Source organism: Drosophila guanche, unplaced genomic scaffold (genome assembly GCF_900245975.1).
Source record: "Drosophila guanche unplaced genomic scaffold, DGUA_6, whole genome shotgun sequence".
Lineage (NCBI taxonomy): Eukaryota > Metazoa > Arthropoda > Insecta > Diptera > Drosophilidae > Drosophila > Drosophila guanche.
The window spans coordinates 9,642,420-9,664,621 of NW_022995743.1; the positions used below are offsets into that span (position 1 = coordinate 9,642,420).

General features: G+C 50.1%; 2 protein-coding genes across 2 annotated transcripts; both read left to right on the plus strand.

The window, feature by feature from the left end:
* Positions 1-117: 117 nt before the first annotated feature.
* On the plus strand, positions 118-22,202 carry LOC117589391 (tyrosine-protein kinase Drl). Its single transcript, XM_034281310.1, has 11 exons — positions 118-618; positions 5,632-6,470; positions 11,060-11,187; positions 11,252-11,489; positions 11,575-11,743; positions 11,825-11,982; positions 12,058-12,206; positions 20,765-21,180; positions 21,249-21,389; positions 21,445-21,741; positions 21,810-22,202. Exons 2-11 carry the CDS (start codon positions 6,329-6,331, stop codon positions 21,919-21,921), a joined length of 1,950 nt encoding a protein of 649 aa, XP_034137201.1. The 5' UTR covers positions 118-618; positions 5,632-6,328; the 3' UTR covers positions 21,922-22,202.
* Positions 13,535-14,772, plus strand: LOC117589400 (sideroflexin-1-3). Its single transcript, XM_034281323.1, has one exon. It carries the CDS (start codon positions 13,716-13,718, stop codon positions 14,679-14,681), a length of 966 nt encoding a protein of 321 aa, XP_034137214.1. The 5' UTR covers positions 13,535-13,715; the 3' UTR covers positions 14,682-14,772.

Here is a 22,202-nt window from a genome sequence, read left to right on the forward strand (position 1 = left end):
AGCTCTGCGCATGTGCCCACAGCAGAGACGAGACGAGCCGAGCCGCAGGCGAGTCGAGTGCTCGCCAGGATTCTGTTGCCTGCTGCCTGATTCAGTCGCTCGCCACTTTTTCGTACACACGGTCACTCGAGGACCTCGCGAAACACTCGGAACGGAACTCGCAATCGGTCGCTATCGAAGTTGTCGCTGTGCGGCCCCAGTGTCGTCCGTCCAGTCATCGTTGACACAAAACAACAAGCTGTTCCCGCGACACCAAAAACCAAATAATTAATAAAGAAAATCCCGCCCTGCCCACGTCATCATCATCGTTGCTGTGGCTGTCGTCGGAGTTTATCGCTATCATCCGTGTTATTCAGTTTGCGGTTATTTTGTGGTCATTCCCCCCAGAGGCGCTCCAGGTGCATCCCAGTGAATCGAAATAAAGCTCAGGCTCTGGCTCAGGGCTCAATCAGAAACCACAGCCGCAATCAAAGCCGAGAACCAAGTGAGGTGTTGCGCGTGTATTAAGTGTCGAGTGTCGAGTGTCTGTGTCCAATCGCCTCGTGAAAGGATTAAGTCTGTGAATCGGCCCACATCATTCGAGTGCTGACAGCCGGAGAGCTGATTTCGTTTTGATAAGTAAGCATTTAATGTGTTTTGCTCGCCCTCAAATGGCTACAAAACCCGACACGCCCCCTGCAACGCTTAGGACCCCCCGCCCGCTCCCTGTCACAGTCAATAGCACCCATTTCAAACTTTCAACTGGAACTAAATAAATAATTTCATAGCCTCCCCAGCCCACTCACAACCCAGCCAACACGTTTTGCTCTCCTCTATTTTTTTGCTGCTGTTCTGTTGTCGCCTTGCGTGACTGTTAGAACTTACCCAGGGAGAAAGTGTGTGTGTAGAGGGTGGACATGGCGTCTGACACTAATTACTATGTGCGAGATTAAAAGCTTTCCTTTTGCAACGCGTTGCTGTCCCACACAAAGTGCTGAAAAGTAGGCAATAAAAAAGCTGTAATGCAAGCCCCTAAGTAGAGCTCCAACCTGAAGTCCGAGTGGACCCATTGAAAATGAGCAACCCAAAAAAAATAGAGCAAAAAATGCAAATCTTTCGTTGCGCTTGGCCAGCTTTGAATGGGGCGACCCGCCACTTAGCACCACCCCCACACCCCAGTCCATTAAATCCCATCCCAACAAATCTTTGCACGCCAACGCCTCGACACGACACGGAACGACAGCGTCCACGTCCACGTCCACGTTGATTGAATGCCCAAGTGCTGCCGGACCCAAACAACAAGAAAGTGAAACTAAATGTCGAGCCCATAGAAAACTTTCTTCGTCTTTCAGCCCTGCCACATCCTGGCCGCGTTGCTCCAGTTTATGGCGCACGCCCCGACCCCTGATTAGGGGTCTATGGCAAAAATATGCATAGATTAGGCACGCTTTTAGCGCTCAATTGTGGGACACTCTGCTTGATGTTTCAATTAGAGGCTTAAAGCTCAAAAGTGTCCACAGAGAGAGGGGGGCGAGGGAGCCTGACCCATATACCAGGCTCAGATGTCTGAGCAGCCACCCAAGTCGGCCTGCCAAGTCAGATTTGCTCGTTTGGCTTTCAAAATATCATTTTAATAACCAAAATGACAGCCATAAATCAATGATTATTGCCCATTGTCTGGGCTGGGGATTGTCGTTGTCGTTGTCGTTGTCGTGGTCGCTGGCGTTGCCATCTTTCCCTTTCCCATCCGCATACCCGTCCCAAGGCTTTAAAATGGCCCTCTGTCGCTGAGATACTTTTATGGCACTTGGCAGATAAAAGTCCTGGGTGGTGTCGCTTGGCTCCTTTTCTGTCACTTTGCACAATAAATTTACGCCACATAATATTGAAAATTCCCATCAGAGATGGGACCACACCGCACGGTGTTGAGTTAAACTCGTAAAACGTAATTGAGGCTGTATTTCATGTTGAATGGCTGCCCGCCCTTGCAGACCGGGCAGTTGGCTGTAAGCTGCCACTGGCCCAGGACCTGGATCAGCCACTGGATATGTGAGATGGTCATTATGAGGTTATTTGCCATGGAATCACTCGCATACGAACGAGCGTTGCTTACATCCAGATGCTGCTGGTGCGGTCAGTCCTTGGGTTTTCTGGCGTAAATTCTGATCTGGTTTCCGAGCAGAAACTGAAGCCTTTCGGGAGCGGTGCTCGCCCCACAGTTGTGGTTTTGAAATGGCCAGTTTTGGTCAATTTTATACCCGGCACACGGATAAAACAAAAGGTATTTGATATACGTGACAATGTTCGAAGAGTAACTAAGGGATTTGCTTGATTCTTTTCGATCCGAGAGATCATAAAAACGTACCACAAAATGTGAATACTTTGGTCATGAATAAAAGGCCAACGTCTGACATCAAATGGCGTCAAATATCAATTATTTATCAAGCTTATGGGGTGCACAATTGCAATAGTTGCTGCGAAAACACTTTGTAATTAGAGCAGCTTTGGCATTAAGTGGAAACTGTCATCGTGCGAAATTGCACAAATTCCGAATTTAATTGCAGGGCCATGTAGTCGAGTCGCCACAGTCCACAATCAGGAATGCTTGTCATTATGGGCCGAGAACAATTTGGGGCATGTTTATGTACACGTATTTAATGGCCACTCATGGGGAGTGGCGGGCAAGGCAGGCCCGAATTGTGTGCTTGTCGAAGCGCAGCGACAAATTGAAACAAAAAAGAAACAAATTGTTGGCCGGCCCCTCTGCCCCTCTGCCAGTTGCCAGTTGAAGCGCCCATTCTCCCTAATGTAAATTAATTGCTGTACAAATTAGCCAGGCCAACGAACATTTTGGACATTAGGGCCAGGACAGGCAGGAAAACAAGTGGCAGGCGAGGCCTGTTCCCCATTTGGCAAACATTTTGCGCATTAAACACACAACAATCCGAGCTGCGAATTGCGAACTGCGAAATGTCAGGTAAACAGTAGCCAACTGTCGCTCCATTCTTTTAATCAGTTATCCAAATTTATGGCCAGCCATTTGTCCTGCGGCAGCACGACGGGTCTGTGCGTACTCCAATTGCAGTTCATTTCATCGAAACATTAAGTGGAATATATTTACACGAGTTTAATGAAGTCCACCCTGGAAGTCGCGTTTGTTTGCTCTCCAAATAAAACCAAACACCGAATAGCCACGGGGAATGCATTTAAATTTAATGAGACAGCCAATAACAGAGCAGTGCAATTCGATATTTTGAGTGCTCAGGGCCAAAAAACTATACCAAAAATGATCAGCCGCTGGCAAAACGCAAATTGGAGGTTCAGGAACTTTTACTCACTCGCATGCGAAATTTGTTTTTGTTTTCGTTTCCTTTTTTTTTGGGGCAATCCAAATAGATTTCATCCTGTCGCAGCTTTAATAGTCAAGGAGATGGATATCCTAGGCGGATGTCCCACTCCCACTCCCTTACGTTGTTTATCGTTAGAAGGAGGCAGCAGGCACTCTCCAACTCGAGAATGTCCCGCGGCTGTTGACTCCCAACAAGCAACAAAGAATGGGGCCGCAAAGTGGGTTGGTGGGGCAGAAGCTGGCGTTTGGGGTTGAGGAACTGGAAACGCTAGGCAAACACACAGGGCAGGGCCTAGGCACTCAGAAATGGAGGTGGGGATGGACTGTTCAATCGCTGGAAATAAAATATTAACTCTGCGCCCCCCCTGCCCCTTGCCAACCGCTCCTCTGCCACAACCCCGCGATTCAATTAGAAGCGAAAGCCATTTTATAATTGAAACGAGCCGGCAAGGAAGCCTCGGGCCGTCTCGCTGTGGCAGCCTTTTCAATCTAGGCCCGCTGCGGTGAGAGGGGTAAAGACGGGTAAGCCAGAGAAAATAATACATATCGATGTATATTAGCAGGGAAATGGAAGCAGAGGCTGTTGGCAGAGGCAGCAGCAGCAATGATTATTGTTCATTAGAGATCCAACTTATGGTACAGCTCCTTCACCTTCCTCCACCCCCAGCCACCGCACCAGCTCCAAGCTACAACTCGTGGCAAGTAATTGAAAAGTTTTCCAGCATCCCCCGGCAATCATTATGGCTTCATCTTTTGCACATATCATCATCATCTTCCCTCGGTGGGGACTGTCACTTCCCCCAAGAAGGCAAATGGAGCTGCGGAGGCGTGGCAGACTGACAGATGATGCGTGTGACTAGCAGTAACTTTTGCTGTACTCCTTGGAATATTCCATTCCATTCCTGATTATGATTGAGTCGATGTCGTTAATATGTTATCGACTGGCATGGTGGAACCACCAGCCACCAAAGCGGGGAGCTGGCATCCTGCCATCCCTCGCGAGTTGTTCCTGGAAGTGCGCCCTGCTGGCTGAATGTCTGCTGCTCCATTTAAATCAGTTACAGACAGAGAGAGAGAGAGATTCCACCAAAGCAAACACACATTCGGCACACTCCCCCACATTCACATTTCGTTTGTTTGTCTTTTGAATTATTAATGAATGCATTCGCTGAATGGCTTCGACAGCCGAAGGATTCGTCCTACAGCTGCAGATGTGAATCCTTTTCCTTATCCTTCTCTGGATGATGATGATTATGATGATGATGTGGATGGAGATGGAGATGGTGGTGCCGATGGTAATGTTGATGTTGATCTGCCTCTTAATCAAGTGCCTTCATCTTGGCATCCTGCGGCACTTTGTGGCCGCAGATAAGTTTAATTAAAATGGCCACAGAATTCTTTGGCCGCGCCCACTGCCACAACTATCTGCTGCTTGGAAAACTTTAGAATTTCCCAAATAGTCAAAGCGGGGAAAGAGTGAAAAGGGATAAGGGAAATGGGAAAGCGAAGGCAACAAACTTTTCCGATTTCGATTTTTATTGCGGCTAGAAAAAGAAGAGGCAGGAGAAAGAGAGAGAGACTGAGAAGAGGAGTGGAGTGGAGAGCATTTCCATGGAGATTTTGGAGCGAGTTTCTGGGCAGTTTCCCAGTTGCTGCTGCTTCTGCTTCTTGGCAACAATTTCATTTTGGGGGCACTTGACTGTTCCTGTTCCCCAGCTGCCAATTCCTTCAATTACTTCACTCTCCTACCTGCCCCATGTTGCAGTTGGAATTCCATTCAGGTTACCTGCACACGCAACCAGCAGGATTTGTGGGGAGGATAGGGCTGCAGCAGTGGCAGGATCAGCTGAATAAACAGTGCCACAGCAGGCGGAGGGAAAAGGCAAACCACTTGAACCACAAACATTTCGAATGCCAAAAGTTGTTGGTTCCCTTTCTGCAGTTCATAATTTATGCCAAACAAACACATAAATATTACCACAAATTTATTAAAGCAGCTTCCCCTTCCCCCACTGCCACAAATGTGTGTGTGTGTGTGTGTGTGATGTAAGTGAATTCTGACAGAGTTTCCCCAGGAGTCCTCCGAGCTGTTAATCTTTTCTTTAAGTTTATAATTACTTTTTATTCCCTGAAATTCGCATTTACAAATTGTTGACTCTGGCGGAGAATCAGTCAACCACAGGACGCACTCTACCTCCCCCCACTAATCCCTTCTGCACCCTTCCTTATCCTCGCCTGCATTTGCAACTTCTGTTGCAGCTTCTCGACTCTCAAACTAAAGTAAATCACTTTCTATTCAACAGGAACAGCAGCTAGAAGAGGAATATACACTGTGGAGGGACACCAAAACGGGATAGGGACAGGCTCTCTATGCTGTCGAGTGGTCAGTGTGACAGAAGAAAACCACAAAACAAAACAGCAGAAAACACAGAAGGAAGAGCAGGATCAGGGGCAGACAGTTCACAGGAGCTCAGCCAATAAAAAGCATCGAAAACTCTGCCAGACCCGAATGTGGTGGACACGCTGAGGCGGCTTGGATGCGACAGCTGAATCCGGACAGAGGAGGAGGAGGAGCAGCAAACAGAAGAGGAGAAGCAGACGGAGAGCAGCAACAGCCGCAAGCGAAACAAAACAGGAAAAGTTGGCAGAGCCCAAAAAAGAGAGGAATGTGAAGGCGGCCACAGGCGGAAGGAGAGGCTGAAAAGTTCCAAATTTGGGCAGACAGATCCCCAGATCCCACCAACCCTTTCCATCCGGAACTGTTGGCAGCAGTTGGAATTTGATTTTGGCGCTTCTCTCAGAGCAACATCCATCGTTGCATCGTTTGCATTGGACTAAAAACGTATTTAGCAGAACCGAAAAGTTCCTCCACACTGGGTACCCGAGAGCGTAGGTGGAGAAGTGTAGCCATTGAAATGCTGGGCACATGCCCCGACAATTTATTAGCTCCTCTCTGCTCCCACTAGCTATCCTGCCCCGGTGCATCCTACGCATCTAGTTATGGCCAGCTACAGGGAACGTCACCGTCCGCTGCCGCTGCCGCTGCTGCTCCTCTGCCTCTCGTTGGCCACTTGGCGGGCGCCGCTGGTCAGTGGCTATCTGAACATTTTCATCAGCCACCACGAGGTGATGAAACTGATGGGTAAGTTCACTTCCTAATAAAACCACATTTCGAATTGGAGACAAACCTCAGACTGACACGCTCCCCCCCTGCCACCATGAGCGATGATTAATAGTTGGGGGACAAAGTGCGACAGGACACATTCATTGATCACCGAACACAACACGGAAACACACAAAACAAACCCCAAGCAATCCCCCAAGTCCCAGTACCGTATCGTAGTCATTAATAGTTCTGAAATTATACTTGACCAGGGAGTGGGGTGTGGGAGTAGGTGGAGCAGTGTGAGGCAATGGAGCGAGGAGTTGCCGGAGGTGGGAGCAAAACAGAACAAATCGCACACAAATCGATTTCCGTTCCGTTCTCCCCCCCTCCTTGCTGACAGCGGCAAGTAGCTTTTGCTGCCTCGTACACCCCCTGCTTATCCACCCCACCCTACTCCTCTTTCTCTCTCTCTCTCTCTCCACTTTCCGTGTTGTTTTGCTTTTCGGTTGTTTGTTTTCTTGTTTCTCCGTTTGTTGCTTCACGCGAATTCCTGTTATTGATGGCGCCGGCTCCAGATCGAGCCAAGGCCAAGACAACTCCTCTGCCTCTCCCCTCTGCAGTCTTTTTCCCTGTGAAAGACAAGGCAGGATTCATTCAATATGCCACAGCGGCATGGCCTCGTGCCTGTCGTTTGGCTCGCGATTTCCTGCTCCTCGCGTTGATTAATGGATCACAGGAATCCGAATGGAAATTGTGAGTAAAGGAGGGATGGGGGACTGGAGTGGAGAGGTGTCCTAGTTGCTGGCTAGCCCCCGCCACTCCATCATTCATCGCTTAGTTGGTCACAGCATTTTCCGGCACTTAACTGTAATTGGAGCATAAAAGCCTCCATCTCATTATGCAGGCCTCGGCAGTGCCTATGCCTCTGCCACAACCCCCTTGTATATTACCCTCTGCCCACCGTTTCCTAGCTCCCAAATCAGAGGCACTTTAATTAGTTGATGGCCCAAAAATAATCCAAATCAACATCAAGTGGAAATGGCAATGGAAACGGAAACAACATAGATTGATGGATGGATGGAATGAGCGACTCCTGCGCCTGCTTACTCCTCACCTCAGTCGCTTGCTCCCCTATTGAAATGCATTCACTCTCCGCCACTCCCTCCACTTCACTCTGCCTTTGTACGCTTTCGATTGCATTCGAGGTCGATGGGGCTTGAATGCAGGCACCTTCCTGTCCAAAGCGATTGCCAAAGCGACTCCACCTCACTCCTCTTATTTTCCCTCTCTCTTTCTCCATTTCTCAACTAACACCACCGCTCTCCCACTGACCGGCACATGCAAATCGCATTTCATTAGCGACAACTCAAAAGATTTTCCACTTTGTTTGTTGCTCATTGCAATTTCCTTTGCTTCGATTTCATCGAGATTTTCTCTGCTTTCGCGTCGTTCCACCCCCCAACTGCCCCAACCCCTCTGTCCAATGTAGCTCGTTATGTTTTTAACTGGCAGTTAACACCCCTCACCCCTCTCCCATCTCCCTGCCCACACCAGCACCTTCTGCCTGCTCTGTGGATTCGGGGTTGTTGTTGTTCCCATTGGAAAATTAAGTGTCAGCACGAAATCAAAGAAAACTGACCCAAAACTCCCCCTGGCAACACCTCTTCTCCCTCAGCTCCAACTCAATGTGGACGACTCTTCAGGTGGAAGAAAGACTCCAGTTGATGGCAGAGCCTCCATGTTCCAGCATGTGGAATGGGAATCTTCCGTTGCATCCTTTGCGCTTCTCCTTCCTTTCTTCGGTGTCTGTGAGTTTCGTGGAACTGTAAACAAAGTTCGACGATTGCCACCAGTCAGCCCTCTCCCCTTCCACTTGCCCCTTCTCTCTTTCAATGAAGTGACGACAACATTAAAATTAAATATTTTTTACGCTTTTGTTGAAGAATTTCCTGCTCTGAGTTCAATTTGGTTTCTGTTGTTCAGTTCTCCAGTTGCCCCAGAAACGAAAGCAATTTCTCCTCGTTTTCCGCATTCGTTGCCAGCGAAACTGACACCCTCTCCCCTCCCCACTCCCCCCTGCATCCAACAACCCGCATCCCCTTCTCCATTGCCACTCCATCTCCTTGAAGACTTTCCCGGTTCAAGGGTGCGTAAAAATGCAATTTCAACAAGTTTCGCTTTGATGTGCACACTTTTCCTTTTCCTATTTTCCTCTTTCCCTCTTTTCCTATTTCCCTCTTTCCCTCTGCCCACCAGTGCACCCCCTTTTAGCAGACCGTCAACCTTCGGAGAGGAAAAAACGGAGGAAATATTCCCCTGAAAAATGAAAAGTTAATGCAAAACAAAATTATTTTTAATGAATAGAAAACAGTCCGAAAATCTCAAAATTAATGTGTCCCCCACCTACCCATCCCTTGGGGTGGCTCGACACTTGGAATCCATCATGATTGCCTTGCCTCCGAGGGTGGCATAGAAATCTGTTCCAATTTGGCGATTCTCGCCTCTGATTCGTGGGACAATTACAAGGAAATGTCTGGCATTCCGATTCCCCTTTAATCAGCCGACAAGGAGTGCCACTGCACTTCCCGTGCATTGAGTGGGAGAGAGGGTGAGGGGCTAAGGGGTAAGGGGAGAGCTGTCTCCGCACTAATGACACTAATTATCCTCCTAATCTTTTATGCAAATTGTGTCTCTGTGCCAGAGCTGGAAACTATCACGGGACTGCCTTCCACCTTCCACCATCCAGCCAGAGGCTCCAGCCAATCCTCTCCAGTTTCCAGTCTCTTCCCTTCCTTCCACCTTCTGCATCGCTGCCAGTTGTGGTTGCAGCGTCACGTGTGTGCGGCAGAGTCATTCAGACAATCGCAATCGCAGGTATTATAATTACGGCAAAGGGGGAAAGGAGAATCATAAGCGAGGAAAACTTTTGCAGGAAAAGTTCGGCAGGAAGGCAAGGAGCGCGTGATATGAAAGACGAGCAAAGTTTGACACGGCAACAGAGGGAGAGAAGAGCGAGGGGTAGATACTTGGAAGAGAACGAGGATACTCCAGCGGCAGGTTGAACTTGGGCAGCGACAGTGGGAGGGTCGGGGAATGCCAATTCTGGATACTTAAAGCGCAGTTTGAGTTTGACGATTGTTGCCCCCCCCAAAGAGGCCAATCGAGATGAGGGAACTGAATTAATTGAGGCAGTCGCAAGTGCATTTCCCATCCACCCTCTCCATGCAGAGCAGTTTGTCAGGTTTGCCCTTTGACAGGAGAAATGACTGTCCTTTTCGTCTGTTTGTGCATATTTAAGGGGGAATCGAGTCACTTTTGGGCTATGTTCGGTGAGGAACCTTTTGCTGTGAGTGAGAGAAAAGTGCTACCAGCTGCCAGGTGGCTAAAGTACTCGCAACCGCCCAGCGGCAAAGCCAAAGGAAAGTGCCACACTTGTGCCACTCTGCGACAGAGAGAGTCTGTGGCAGAGTTAGAGCAGCGTACGCTGTGGGGGGCAAAGCAATTTGGGACTCTAAAACGAATCCAAACTGAAATGGAAATAGAAACAGGGAATGGAGCTGGATCAGTCGGAAGATGAAGATGTTTAGAGTGGAGGAAACATGGAAAGAAGCAGGATGGAGGATGAAAGCGAACGAAAAGCGCTTCTCTTATTCTGTAATTGGATTTAAAATTGTTTTAAGCAGCACGATGAGCGCTTCGCTTTGTTCTATTCCAAATGCAAGGTACACTCCTTCAGCCACTGCCTCTGCCACCCATCCACTCTTCCAGTCTGCCGGAAGCGGAATCGCAACATTCAACATCCGGTAAAGTCTGAAGCGGAGGCACAGTCAGGAGCGGAGCAGAAGTTGCGGAAAGTTGAAGAGACCAAACAGCATTCCCCGCTCCACTGGCTCCATGCTAAGCGGGAGAGGACGAAGCTTATTCTGATCCCCTGAAGTAAATATTGCACCACACAGACTGAGGGGAGGAGCAGCAACATTGAAAGCGGATGAAGAAATTTAATTTCACGTCGTTTTAACTCAAGCAGCTCGTCTTTCATTGGCATCGTGCGGAAAGGAGGAGGAGGGTGGAGGGAGAGAGGATTAGACTGGGCCCCAGAACTCTTCGGGAATCCAAACGAAAAATGATTCCAGCAGTTGACACCTTTTAATACATCCAACCCGACCCTTCCCTTTCGCCATTCTGTCTCTGATTTGGTGGAGTCCCAGATCCCAGATCCCAGGCCCGCATTGTCGCGACTTTCCTGCTGTTGCTGCTGCTGCTGGTGACGGATTCGATTTCGATTATTATTGTGTCTTGGGTTTTGTTTACCCGCCAGTGTTGTCACCTTTTCCTTGCCTCCGCCCTCCACCCTTCGACTGTTTCCTTTGTGGCGAAGTGAAAATCAATTTCCGCTCAAGGGCGTCGGCAAAGGGACTTGAGGGGAGAGTAAACAGCAAATGCACAAAGTTTGCTCAGCAGGGGGAGTCCTGGAGTTTCCCAGAGTTTCCACACTAATGGAGGGGGTGGGCCACAGCAAATTGCGAGGAAACTTTCCCTTTAGGTCTGCACTGCATCCGCATCCGCATCCGCTCCTTGGTTCTGCTTCTGATTTGGTCTCTCGCTTCTTCTCTTATCCTTCGCAGGACTCGAGGCGGATCTGTTCTACGTGCACGAGGGATCCATTAACACATACGCAATGCACTTCACCGTCCCGGTGCCCGCGGACGTGCACGAGCTGGAGTTCTCCTGGCAGAGCCTCATCGCCTATCCGGTAAGACACCTGAACTGACATGGCCAACCCCTAGACATGGACACTAACCAGTCCCTTCCCACAGCTGCCCTACGCCATCAGCATCGAGTACGCGAATGACCAGGACGCCCTGGGCACCCCAACACTCAGCATCCCCCACAAGGGCCTGGTGCCGCAGGAGATCGAGTCCTTCCTGGTGTACCTGCCATGCACGGGCAACGCCAGCCTCCAGCTGCCCGTCAACGTCAACATGGTGGTGCGAGGACCCCCGCGCTTCAACGACACCAGGCTCCACTTCAAGCGCAACAAGATCTGTGCCAAGGGTAGGTGTCCATCGCCATTCCACCACTCGAATGGAACACTGAACACTCCTCTCATCCATCACCATCCATCTGGTCCAATCAACAGGCATCTCCCCCGAACCGAACCAATCGCCAGCCCCCGCCCACGCACCCTCCCAGGGCCCTGCCCTGCTGAGTGCCGCAGCCTGTGCTCTCGGCCTGGTCCTGGCCGTGGGCCTCGTGGCCAGCATGATGTATTTGCGGGCTCGCAAGCAGCTTCGCCAGGACTCGCTGCAGTAAGCTATCCATCCATCCATCCATCCATCCTCCTCCTCCAATGCCATTTACACCTTCTTACACCTCTTCCTTTGCCGCAGTACAAGCTTCACCACCGCGGCCTACGGCAGCCACCAGAACGTGTTCATCCGCCTCGACCCGCTCGGACGGCCACCGAGTGCCACTGGCTCCTACGCGACCATCGCCAGCCTCAACAAATACCCCGGGGAGACGAAGAAGTCGTGCAGCATATTCGACCGTGAGTCCTCCTCCCTCCTCCTCACTGACCACTGCCGAAACGCACTCCAAATACAAATCCAAATCCACTCTACAGGTTTCCGCAGCTCCCCCGTTCCGACGCCCTACGCCACCGCCCTGCTCCCGATGGGGGACCAGACGCAGACCGGAGAAACAATCTACTCGAAGCCAGAGTCGATCTGTCCCTCGAGGATATCCTACTATGCCTCCTCGCAGCTGACCCAGGTGAGTGCCATGCAGATTGAGAACTATCTCCCCATTAGAGCTGCCCCAAGGGGGGGTTGATTTGGATTGGAAATGGGATTCAGATTCAGATTCAGGCTGGAACTGGAACTGGAACTGGGATTGGGTGGCTGCCCTTGGGGTAAATCAAAGCCTTTGAAATATTGCGGCACGTGGCAGCCAAATGGAGATGGAAATGAATCCCGTTGAAGTCTCGATTCGGGGTTGCCATGGGAGCTCCACTCCAGCACTCTAATTTGTCCCAAGCACCACACGATTGCTCCCCAGGCCACGCACCCATCCTCCGCTTCAGCCACCTTTCCTCGATGATAAAAATTAAATTCTAATTTATATTTACGAGCTGATAAAGCTCCCGCAGTGCGTTAACTCGAAACAAGAGCCAAGAGCCATTCATAAATATGCGGCTTTCCCTGCTACCTTTCTGCCCCCTTCCCCCTCAAGGACTGCTGACTGCTGTCTGCTGGAGAGACTGAGTATCCTTGGCTGGGGCAAGTTTTGTGCGGCACTCACGTAGCCGTGCTCACCTCATGTGGGACGTGGGTGAGGACACGACACACAAACCCACTGCCTGCAGAGGTGAAGGATGTGATGGGAGTACTCCCGTGTGGCTGAGTGGAGAGTGTGGCTGCCTCAGCAGATGTGGCGGCTGAGGGGATAAATGTTTAGATAAGCAAAAGGTGCTCCATGGAGGCAGACTCAGACTCAGACTCAGACGCAGACAGTCTGCCGCTTCTCTGTATCTTTGCTTTTGTTCGCTCTTCACCGCAGAGTGCAAATTATCAACTGAACCCAAACTAACCCAAACAGGGAACTTATCTAACCAATAAATCCCTTAGTTTTGCCTCAAAATTAACTGCCAAGTATCCCGGCACACAGCTCCCTCGAATGATTGTGGAACGATGTCTAATGTCCTACCCTACTCCGGGGAGCATTTCTTTTGGTTTGCTGCAGAAATCTTTTGGAAATTAGAATAAATTATTTAGCAGCATCGCAATTGTTGTCCTTGTAAACATTTCCAGCTCCGACTGTGACTTTTACTCGTATAAATTCGACTCGCTCTACCCTCGTACCCTACCATGGAGCTCCTCCTCCTAAATCATCATAGTCCCCTGATGTCTGAGCCCATTTTCGTCACCAAGTTTCATCGACGCATAATTAAATATTCAATTTCCATGGAGACTTGTCAGGGCCTGCTTCTCGGGATTGTTTGCTCAACGATTTGTGTTTGTTTAGACTTCAATTTCATAGTCATTATGGGGAACAGCTTCGTCCGTGTGTGGGGAGAAGTCTGTCACAGCTGACAAATAAATTCGAAAGATTTTGAGAGCGATGTATTTCTAAATTTGCATTCGAAGGCGAGAGGAACAGCAGCCTTGCTGGTCCATCTGGGTAAAGGAGAGGTTATCCCCTGAAGAATGGAATACGAAATTCGGGAGTAAAATTTGCAGTGCTCTTAAATTGTTTGAAATTTGCGAAATTTGCTCTACGAAAATGGCCCCACTGCCCCGAGTGGATATTGATCAGCCCAAATACGACCAGAGTACCTATGTGGGCAGGGCGAAGCACTTCTTCCTGGTGACCAATCCGCTCAATGTGCTCGCCAGCAACAAGAAGCTGGAGGAAGCCCGCCAGATTGTGCTGAAGTACAGGGCCGGCAAGGAGGTGCCCGAGTGCGAGACGATTGAGGATGTGTGGAAGGCCAAGTACCTGTACGATTCGGCCTTCCATCCGGAGACGGGGGAGAAGCAGATCATCATTGGCCGCATGTCGGCCCAAATGCCAATGAACACGCTCATCACTGGCGGCATGATGGCCTTCTACCAGAGCACACGTGCCGTCGTCTTCTGGCAGTGGTTCAATCAAACATTCAACGCCATCGTCAACTACACGAACCGGTCGGGTGCCTCGCCCGTTAGCAAGTCCCAGCTGCTGACCTCGTACTGCCTGGCCACCAGCGGTGCCCTGGCCACGGCGCTGTCCCTTAACCGGGCTGTGAAGATGATGAATCCGCTGGTGGGTCGCCTCGTTCCACTCGTGGCTGTGGCTGCCGGCAACTGCATCAATATACCCTGCATGCGCATGCAGGAGATTCGCAACGGGATCGTCCTGCTGGACGAGAAGAACACTGAGATGGGCGTGTCCAGAAAGGCCGCCTGCCTTGGCATCTCGGCTGTTATCCTAAGCAGAATCAGCATGGCCATACCCGGAATGACCATGACGCCGGTGCTCATGAATGTGCTGGAGAAGAGGGGCTTCCTGGCAAAATACCCAAACTGGAATGCTCCCATCCAGACCCTGTTCTGCGGCTTTGTGCTGATCTTTGCCACACCCATGGGCTGTGCGTTCTTCAAGCAGCGAGCTGCCATCAAGGTGGCCAGTCTCGAGACGAAGGTACGCGAAAATATACAAAAGAAACGACCCGATCTGGACACTGTATGGTACAACAAGGGCTTGTGAGGAACAACACTTTCTTGACTGAGACACTTATCTGTCTATTTACTTCTTAAAGACATTTTCCAGACACAAATATAAATACATACAAATGGCAGTTACATCAATTTAACTTTATCCACACTCATGCGAGGCATGGGGCAAAAGTCGAGAAATTAAATGAATTTCTCTTATCCATTCTTATCCTTTGCCAGTCAAAGTTCCGCCGAATAGTGCGGGGGATTGGCGTGTGGGGGAGTTGGTGGGTCTGGAGGGTGCTTGCCATAATTATTGTTGTTCTGTTGCCCATTCCCCAGTCCACACAGACACAAACTCCAGCTCGTATGTCTGAGAGTTAAGCATTCGGTGGGCGAGCAGAGGCAGGCAGGGTGGGGCTCACTCATTTAGTCAAACAATTACATACAAGTGCACACAGATACACCAGACTCTGCTCTGTTCACTTGTGTGGAAATATCTCATTTTCACTCCACGCTCTCTGGAGCTGCCACATGGCTAGCCACTCCCCATGAATTCTATTAAATCAGTCTATAAATGTTGCCCAAATTGCTTTAATGTGCAGCAAAAGTTTAGCAAACGGCAGCGTGTGTAAGGGGGGCTAGGGGGAACATAACAATAAAAACGGCAGCGAAAACAGAAACCGGAGTACGACCATGGACTACAGACTACAGCTGTTGAAACATGGCTTTGTGCTTGTTTAGAAACACTTGCGAAATATTATTGCAGCTTCAACAACAAAAGAGAGTGGGCTCCCTGGGGGTGGACACGCGGGAGAGGTTGTGGCAGACGCCATATGCAGTGGCAGCAGAAGCGGCGTCGATTTGCTGCCAGTGAGGCATTGGGATATTCGATCCTTCAGTGTTCCCTTCAGAACGGGAGTTGTAAGGAAAGAGAATCGAATGTCTCAGGATGGAAAGGGCTTAAGGAGAACACAGGGACATAGCGGCTCGAGGAAAAGCCAAAAGAGACCCCCAAAACAGAGAAGAAAACAAAAGCGCAAAAAGGAAAGTTGTAAATTAATTGTCAAGCAGCAGCAGGAGCTTGTCGCGGTGTTTTATGGGGCTTACCGGATCAACAGAAGGCAGTGGGAGAATGGAGACCAAGAGCAGGTGCTAATTTAAAATGTTGTCGTCACGCCATTACAGAAATTTGTAATTAAACAAGCAAATGAAGCGCGCCGCATGGGGCATAGTCAACCCATTGGGGTACGGATTCCACTCCCCAGTTCCCAGTTCCCAGTCCCCAGTTGGAAGTGGAACTTGGAGACACGTACTCTCTCTTAATGGATATCCCCGCAGTTGTTCTTTTTGATTAAAAAACATTATTTACACTTGCCACAAAAGCTTTATGTAAAGCAAGAGAATGCGTGCCGTGCCCTAGGATGGACTGTTAACGGGCAGTTTGTGTGTGAGTGTGCGACCGGACAGGTGGCCCCTTCAAGGGGTTCAAGGGGCCCCTTTGAGCCAAAGGTTGACAAATTACCCGACGACCCGTCAGTGGAAATTGTTCCCCTTTTTTCTGCTGCACCTCCAAGCCAGATGGACCATCATTTATCCGCTGGCAAACTGCGGCGGATGCTTTTGTCTGGCATTACACTATTGATTGCTTCCTGTCAGCCTCAGAAGAGCAAGCCGGATGCCACTGACCGACTGGCGGATGTTTCTTTTGTTGCCGCCGCAGCCGCAGCCGCAGTGATTTTTTTCTGGCCCAACACTGTGGTTTGGTGTGGTGTGGAGTGCATCTACACGGAGATAGAGGACCGCAGAGCCCACCTAAGGCGTCAGATTGCGACAGAGCGACATGGAAATAATTCGTTCAGAGTTAGGGAACAACATTTGTCCATTAACCATGAATAAGAGTCCTGTCCTTGGTTTCCAATAATATTTTCACACTGATACACCAGATTTTCCCTTAGGTCATCGAACTGCTGTGGCAATTGCAAATTGATTTAATTTGTGGAGTCAACAAGCTGGGAGCTGGCAATCTGGCACATCTGTGGGGCATTAACGTAAATATGTATAAATTGTGCGGTCAGTGTAAAATGCCGACTTGCCGACCTCAATGCGAGGGCACGGACTGGGCGTGGCCGGGTCACGCGATGCCTAATTGAAAGGCAATTATGCGTGATTAAGTGCGTGTACAAGCAAGCGACGACTTGGGTTAAGTATACGACACCTTTAATTAAGAGTAGATACCTGTCCCCCCGCCAACCGCCCAACCAGCATTGGCACCGCTGTGCCGCTTTTTAATTATGCATTAAGCGAGAACCTTTTCGGTGTATGCGACCCGAAACGCTTATTAAATGGCGTGGCTAACGAGGCTGAAGCGAGGCTCATCAAAATGCCATGCATCAAAGGGGAACAAACGTAGAGAGGGGGCAGAGGCAGAGGCAGAGGCAGGAGCAGGAGCAGACGCAGGCCCATTCGATTAGGCATAAATCAAACGAAATTCAAATTAGTTTCCCCAGCAAATTAGAAGGCGCACAGTCCCGGCCTGGGCTGGCCGGCCTGCCAGCATCGTTCTTCTCGAAATGGTAAAATAATGGAAGTTTCGGGCAGAGGGAAACCATAGAACTGCCGGAAAAACTCTGAACTCAAGCTGGGGCCTTGATTAAAGGCTTTACCAAAGACGGGAATAGGAACGGAGCGTGGGGAGAGCTTGTTGTCAGGTAAATTGAAATATAATTGAGCCAGTCCTGGCTGTCCGCCCGACTGGCTTCGCTTCATCAAACCTCCGCCTGCTTCCGCTTCCGCTTCAGCCATCAGTTCTACTAATGCCAAGGCGACAGGTCGTATGCGTAATATTCTCAACCCGCTCTGTCTCTGCCACATCGGTGGCATGGGTAGGGGCAAACGGAGCAGCATCAGCAATTTGCATAGTTGACAAGCATTTTGGGCCTGCACAGTGGAACCAGCAACACGATAAAGGGCGGAACAAATTCAAGTTTGCACAGAGATCTGCGATAAACATTTCTGCACAATAATAGTTGTACTTTTTCTTTGCCTCAAAAATAAATTTCATCAGCGGTTTGGTTGACCAGTGAAAAGTTGTTCACCGCCGAAACTTCATTAAAATATTTGGCACTCTCCGACCACAGCCCCAGGCCACTGTGCGAAAATGTTTTGTTGCTGTGGAAAAGTTGTTTTCTGTTGCATTTTGGTTTGCTCGTCACTCTGGCGTCAGAATGGCGCAGTCCTGGCCCAAAATTGTCATCAAGCGTTTTTAATTACAAGCAACGTGGGGGGGCAGTGGAGCAGGAGCAGGAGGAGATGGCTGTTGTTCCTGCGGGCAGCCGTAGAGCTGCAAGTGACACAAGCAAATCAGACGCCTGTCAGGCCCGTGTTTGTGCACTGGTGTTGGGTGGGTGGGTTTTATGTGCTGCTTTTGTGTGTTGTTTGTGCTTACGTCATGTGCAGGCCAACCCACACCCCAACCCAAGTAACCCACCACCCAGGGCAGCAGCAGCAGCAGCAGCCATGTGGTGTTGTCATTAGAAATGTCACAACAGAGCAAAGCAGCTGCAAGCCAACATCAGCATCAGCATTGCCTCCACGCCTGTCATCTCCTTGACGCCCAGTAGAGAGACTAACAGCACAAGGACCAGGACCAGGACCTGCACCTGCACCAGGAACACATTCAAGCGAGAGACCCCCTTCCGCAACGCTGTTCTAACAAGGCAGCATAGAAACTCTCTTCCATCGTATCATAGTATTGGCAATTCGAAATGCGATCTGTGATGTGATGTGAGAGTGCGGGGTAGTGTGGGGTTGGGTCCAGCAATTGGCAGATATTTCGACTCTTTGGCCATTTCGAATGAAAAGTCAAGCAATAATGTCTCCTCTGCTCGTCGACATTGGCTTTTAATATGCCAGCCTAGAGTCAGACATGCCCCAGCAGAGCTCTCAAATGAACATTTTCATTGGCAATTTGAGATTGCAATTTAAGAGAGAAATACGCATAAAGTGCAGCTGCCCCCGTCCTGAATGAATGTTTGCCTGAATTTATTGATCCAATCGGGAAAAAGATAACAATAACAATTAATCGATCCGCTGCCCAATTCCCATTGAGATGAGTTTAATGCTAAACCGATTACCTGAATTCTAATTAAATTTCTGCGGCCCCTCATTAACGCCAAAGCACACACATAGCAAGCAGAATGGAGAATGAGCAGCAAAAGCTTTCACCCTGGAGCAGCAGCCGGATCAAGGGCCAAGGTCTGAGCGCATAAAAGCGTCGCCGGTGCAGACAATTGTTTTTGTCTCTCGGCTTGCGGCGTGGGGGCAGTGCGGCTGCTTCCAGTTTGCATGTTGAGCGACAGGGATTTATAGCCGCCCCCTGATGTCCTTTAAGGCAAAGCATGGCAGATCCCCAACCACCATACAGGACATATCCTAGCCTTCAGTAGGGTGCAGAGCGGAGAGGGTGAGGAAGAGGGAGAGCTTTGATGATGGAGTGCGATATTGTTGCGTTTTAATTGAATTTTCTTTGTGAAGAAAGCGACAGAAGCGGCAAAAGCAACAGCAACAGCGACAAATACAATAAAGGACAAACAGCAGAAATCACAAACAAGCCACGAGTCGGGACAAACAAGGCGCAAGGGGCTACGGGCAGTTCCACCCGCTTCAGGAAAGTGGCAATGACGGCAATCATGAAATGAAATTCACTAACAAAAGGCAGCCAGCCAACCCAACTATTGTTTTTATTGCCTTTTGTCGTGGCTGTTGTCGTTGTGGTTATTGTTGCAATTGTTACCAGCTTGGTCCTGGCCCTGCCCTAGAATGCCAGCAATGTCCTTGTCGCCCTGTCTGGGCGAGCGCCTCCTCCTTCAGTTCCTGTACCTGTAGCTGCTCCCATTTGGCCACTGCCGCCGGACCACGCCAAATAATATAATTCCCCGCATATTGCTGGCGGTTGCTTTTAATAAAATTCGAATCCCCAGGCAGTCCACGTCCACCTGCTGCTGCTGCTGTTTCTCTGCTCTGATGAAGATTTAGTGTCCTGGGATCCCAGAGGATCCCACTTGAGCCCCGCCACAGTTATGCAGATTTGAGAGCGTGTGAGAGGGAGAGAAATGAAGTGATTTCTCTTGTGTTTATTAGCCGGAGTTTCTCTTTTTCGGGTTTTCGGGACTGTAAATGGTTTTATGAAAATAAATGTGCTGCGTAGGCTAGAATCCAAGTGGCAGAAGCGAAATTGGAGATGGAACTGCCAGGAGAACGGGAACGGGAACGGGGACTAGGAAATGGGAGGATGGTTTCTGCTTTCCTGCTTCTACTTCCCGACTTCTGTTAGCATCTCAGACTTTGTTTACCCAAGACGAGCTCGCAATTTCCTACAGCTGAGCTCCACTCCACTCCACTCCTAGCTTTTCCCCTGCTGGAGGGGCTAGGCAAACATAATGCTCGGCGAATTAAAGCTTTTTTGCCAGCCAATAAATTATTCATGCAGCAAGACAACTGAGAATGGAGGCGGAGGGAGAGCAAGACAAAATTATGGCAACGAACGTCTTGGGGGGGAGGTGGCGGCAACGGGCGGCATCGGGCCAAGTGCCTCGGAGCGGAAACGGAACTCAATTCATTAAAATGAATGAGCGCAGCAGCTGGGGGAGCCAGCCCGGCAGTTGGGGCACATCGCAGCCAAGTGCATGACTAACGGTAAACGGATGCAAACCGAAAGATGCAAATCCGGCAGCTGAAATTGCTGTTGCGACTGGCAATGTCTTTGCCTGTTCCTCTGCCATTGGGCCTTTTGGGGCTAGCGTTTGCCAATCTTTGAGCCAAATTAAACGGGACCCGTACCCGGACTCGGTTCCTGACTTGCGCATGAAAATATGGAAATTTATACAGTTTCATCAACTATTCTTCGACACTGCCCTGGGCGGAATGGGACCATTGAAGTCCTGTAATTGCTGTTCGGAATATGCCAATATTCTCTCTCTCTCTCTCTCTCTCTCTCTCTCGTCTCAGGCAGCTACTAATCTTTATCTCTTTAAGATCTAAGGAGGCAAAGCCAGAGACCCCCAGAGGCACAAAATGTGGCCAGACTGTTGATGATTCATAATTCATTCCCTCTCTCTGTGTCTCCCCTTGCAGCCCTGCAGCATGTCCACTCCGAAGAGCAGTCGTGGCATTGGTGGCAGTGGCAGCCTCTTTGGGGGTTTCGTCAACGGTGGCAGCACCATCACCATGGCCAGTCACAGCGAGAAGACCAAGGACCGACTGCGCCGCATTCCGAGTGTCCAGCCGGGTGCCCTCAGCTACGAGCAGCTGGTCAGGGAGGGCACCTTCGGACGCATCTACGTCGGCAAACTGGGCGACTCGTGTGACGCTCTGGTGAAGACCGTCATCGATGGGGCATCACTCACACAGGTTGCTTGCCTGCTGCAGGATGCCTCGCTGCTGATCGGAGTCAGCCACCAGCACATCCTGGCCCCGCTGCTGGCCAACACCGAGTTGCCCGGCCCGCCAGAGATTGCCTATCCCTATCCGTCCAAGGGCAACCTAAAGATGTGAGTAGAGCGGCTTGATTCGATTTAAGGGAATGCTCGACTTATCCGTGGTGTTCCCATATCCAAAGGTACTTGCAAAAGTCTCGAGAGTCCAGCACAGCCCTAAGCACCCGACAGCTGGTGGAGTTCGGGCTGCACATCACCAAGGGATTGGCATACTTGCACTCAATGGGGATCGTCCACAGAGACATTGCCACACGCAATTGCTAGTAAGTCAAAGAGAGTAGCAGCAACCCGGCATCTGGCAACTCTTTCTCGTTTCAGCGTGGACGAGGAGGCGTACGTGAAGATCTGCGATGGCGCCCTGTCGCGGGACCTCTTCCCGGACGACTATGACTGCCTGGGCGACAACGAGAACCGGCCACTGAAATGGCTCTCGCTGGAGGCGCTGCAGAAGAAGGTGTACGGGTCGCAGGGCGACGTCTGGTCCCTGGGCGTGCTCTACTGGGAGCTGGTCACCCTCGCCCAGATGCCGCACGAGGAGGTGGACATATTCGAGCTTACCAATTACTTGGCTGCCGGCTTCCGGCTGGAGCAGCCCGTCAATTGCCCCGATGAATTGTGAGTAACTCGATCCGTTTGGATGCCACCCGCCCCTGGTCATGTCCTAATCATCCTCCTGCCCTCAGCTTTACCGTTATGAACTGCTGCTGGCACTGCGAGGCAAAGCAGCGGCCCACGCCCTCACAGCTGCTCTCGTATCTGCAGGACTTCCATGCGGACCTAGGCATGTACATCTGAATCTGAATCAGAATCTGAATCTGAATATCAAACCGAGCAGTAAGCCGGGGGATTGATGCTGGATGCGTCATAAGTGGAGTTCAAGGGTTGGCCCGGGGGCGAAACCCAAGATGCTTGTAAAATAATTGAAAACTTTTCCATTTTAAATGTGAGATTAAATGTGAATTTACCTGTACGAGTTCGGGCACGCATAAACCAATTAAAACAGAAGCCAGCTAACTTCAGATACGTAAGCAGAACAGATACAAAATAACACAGATACAAATGCAGGTGCAGATACA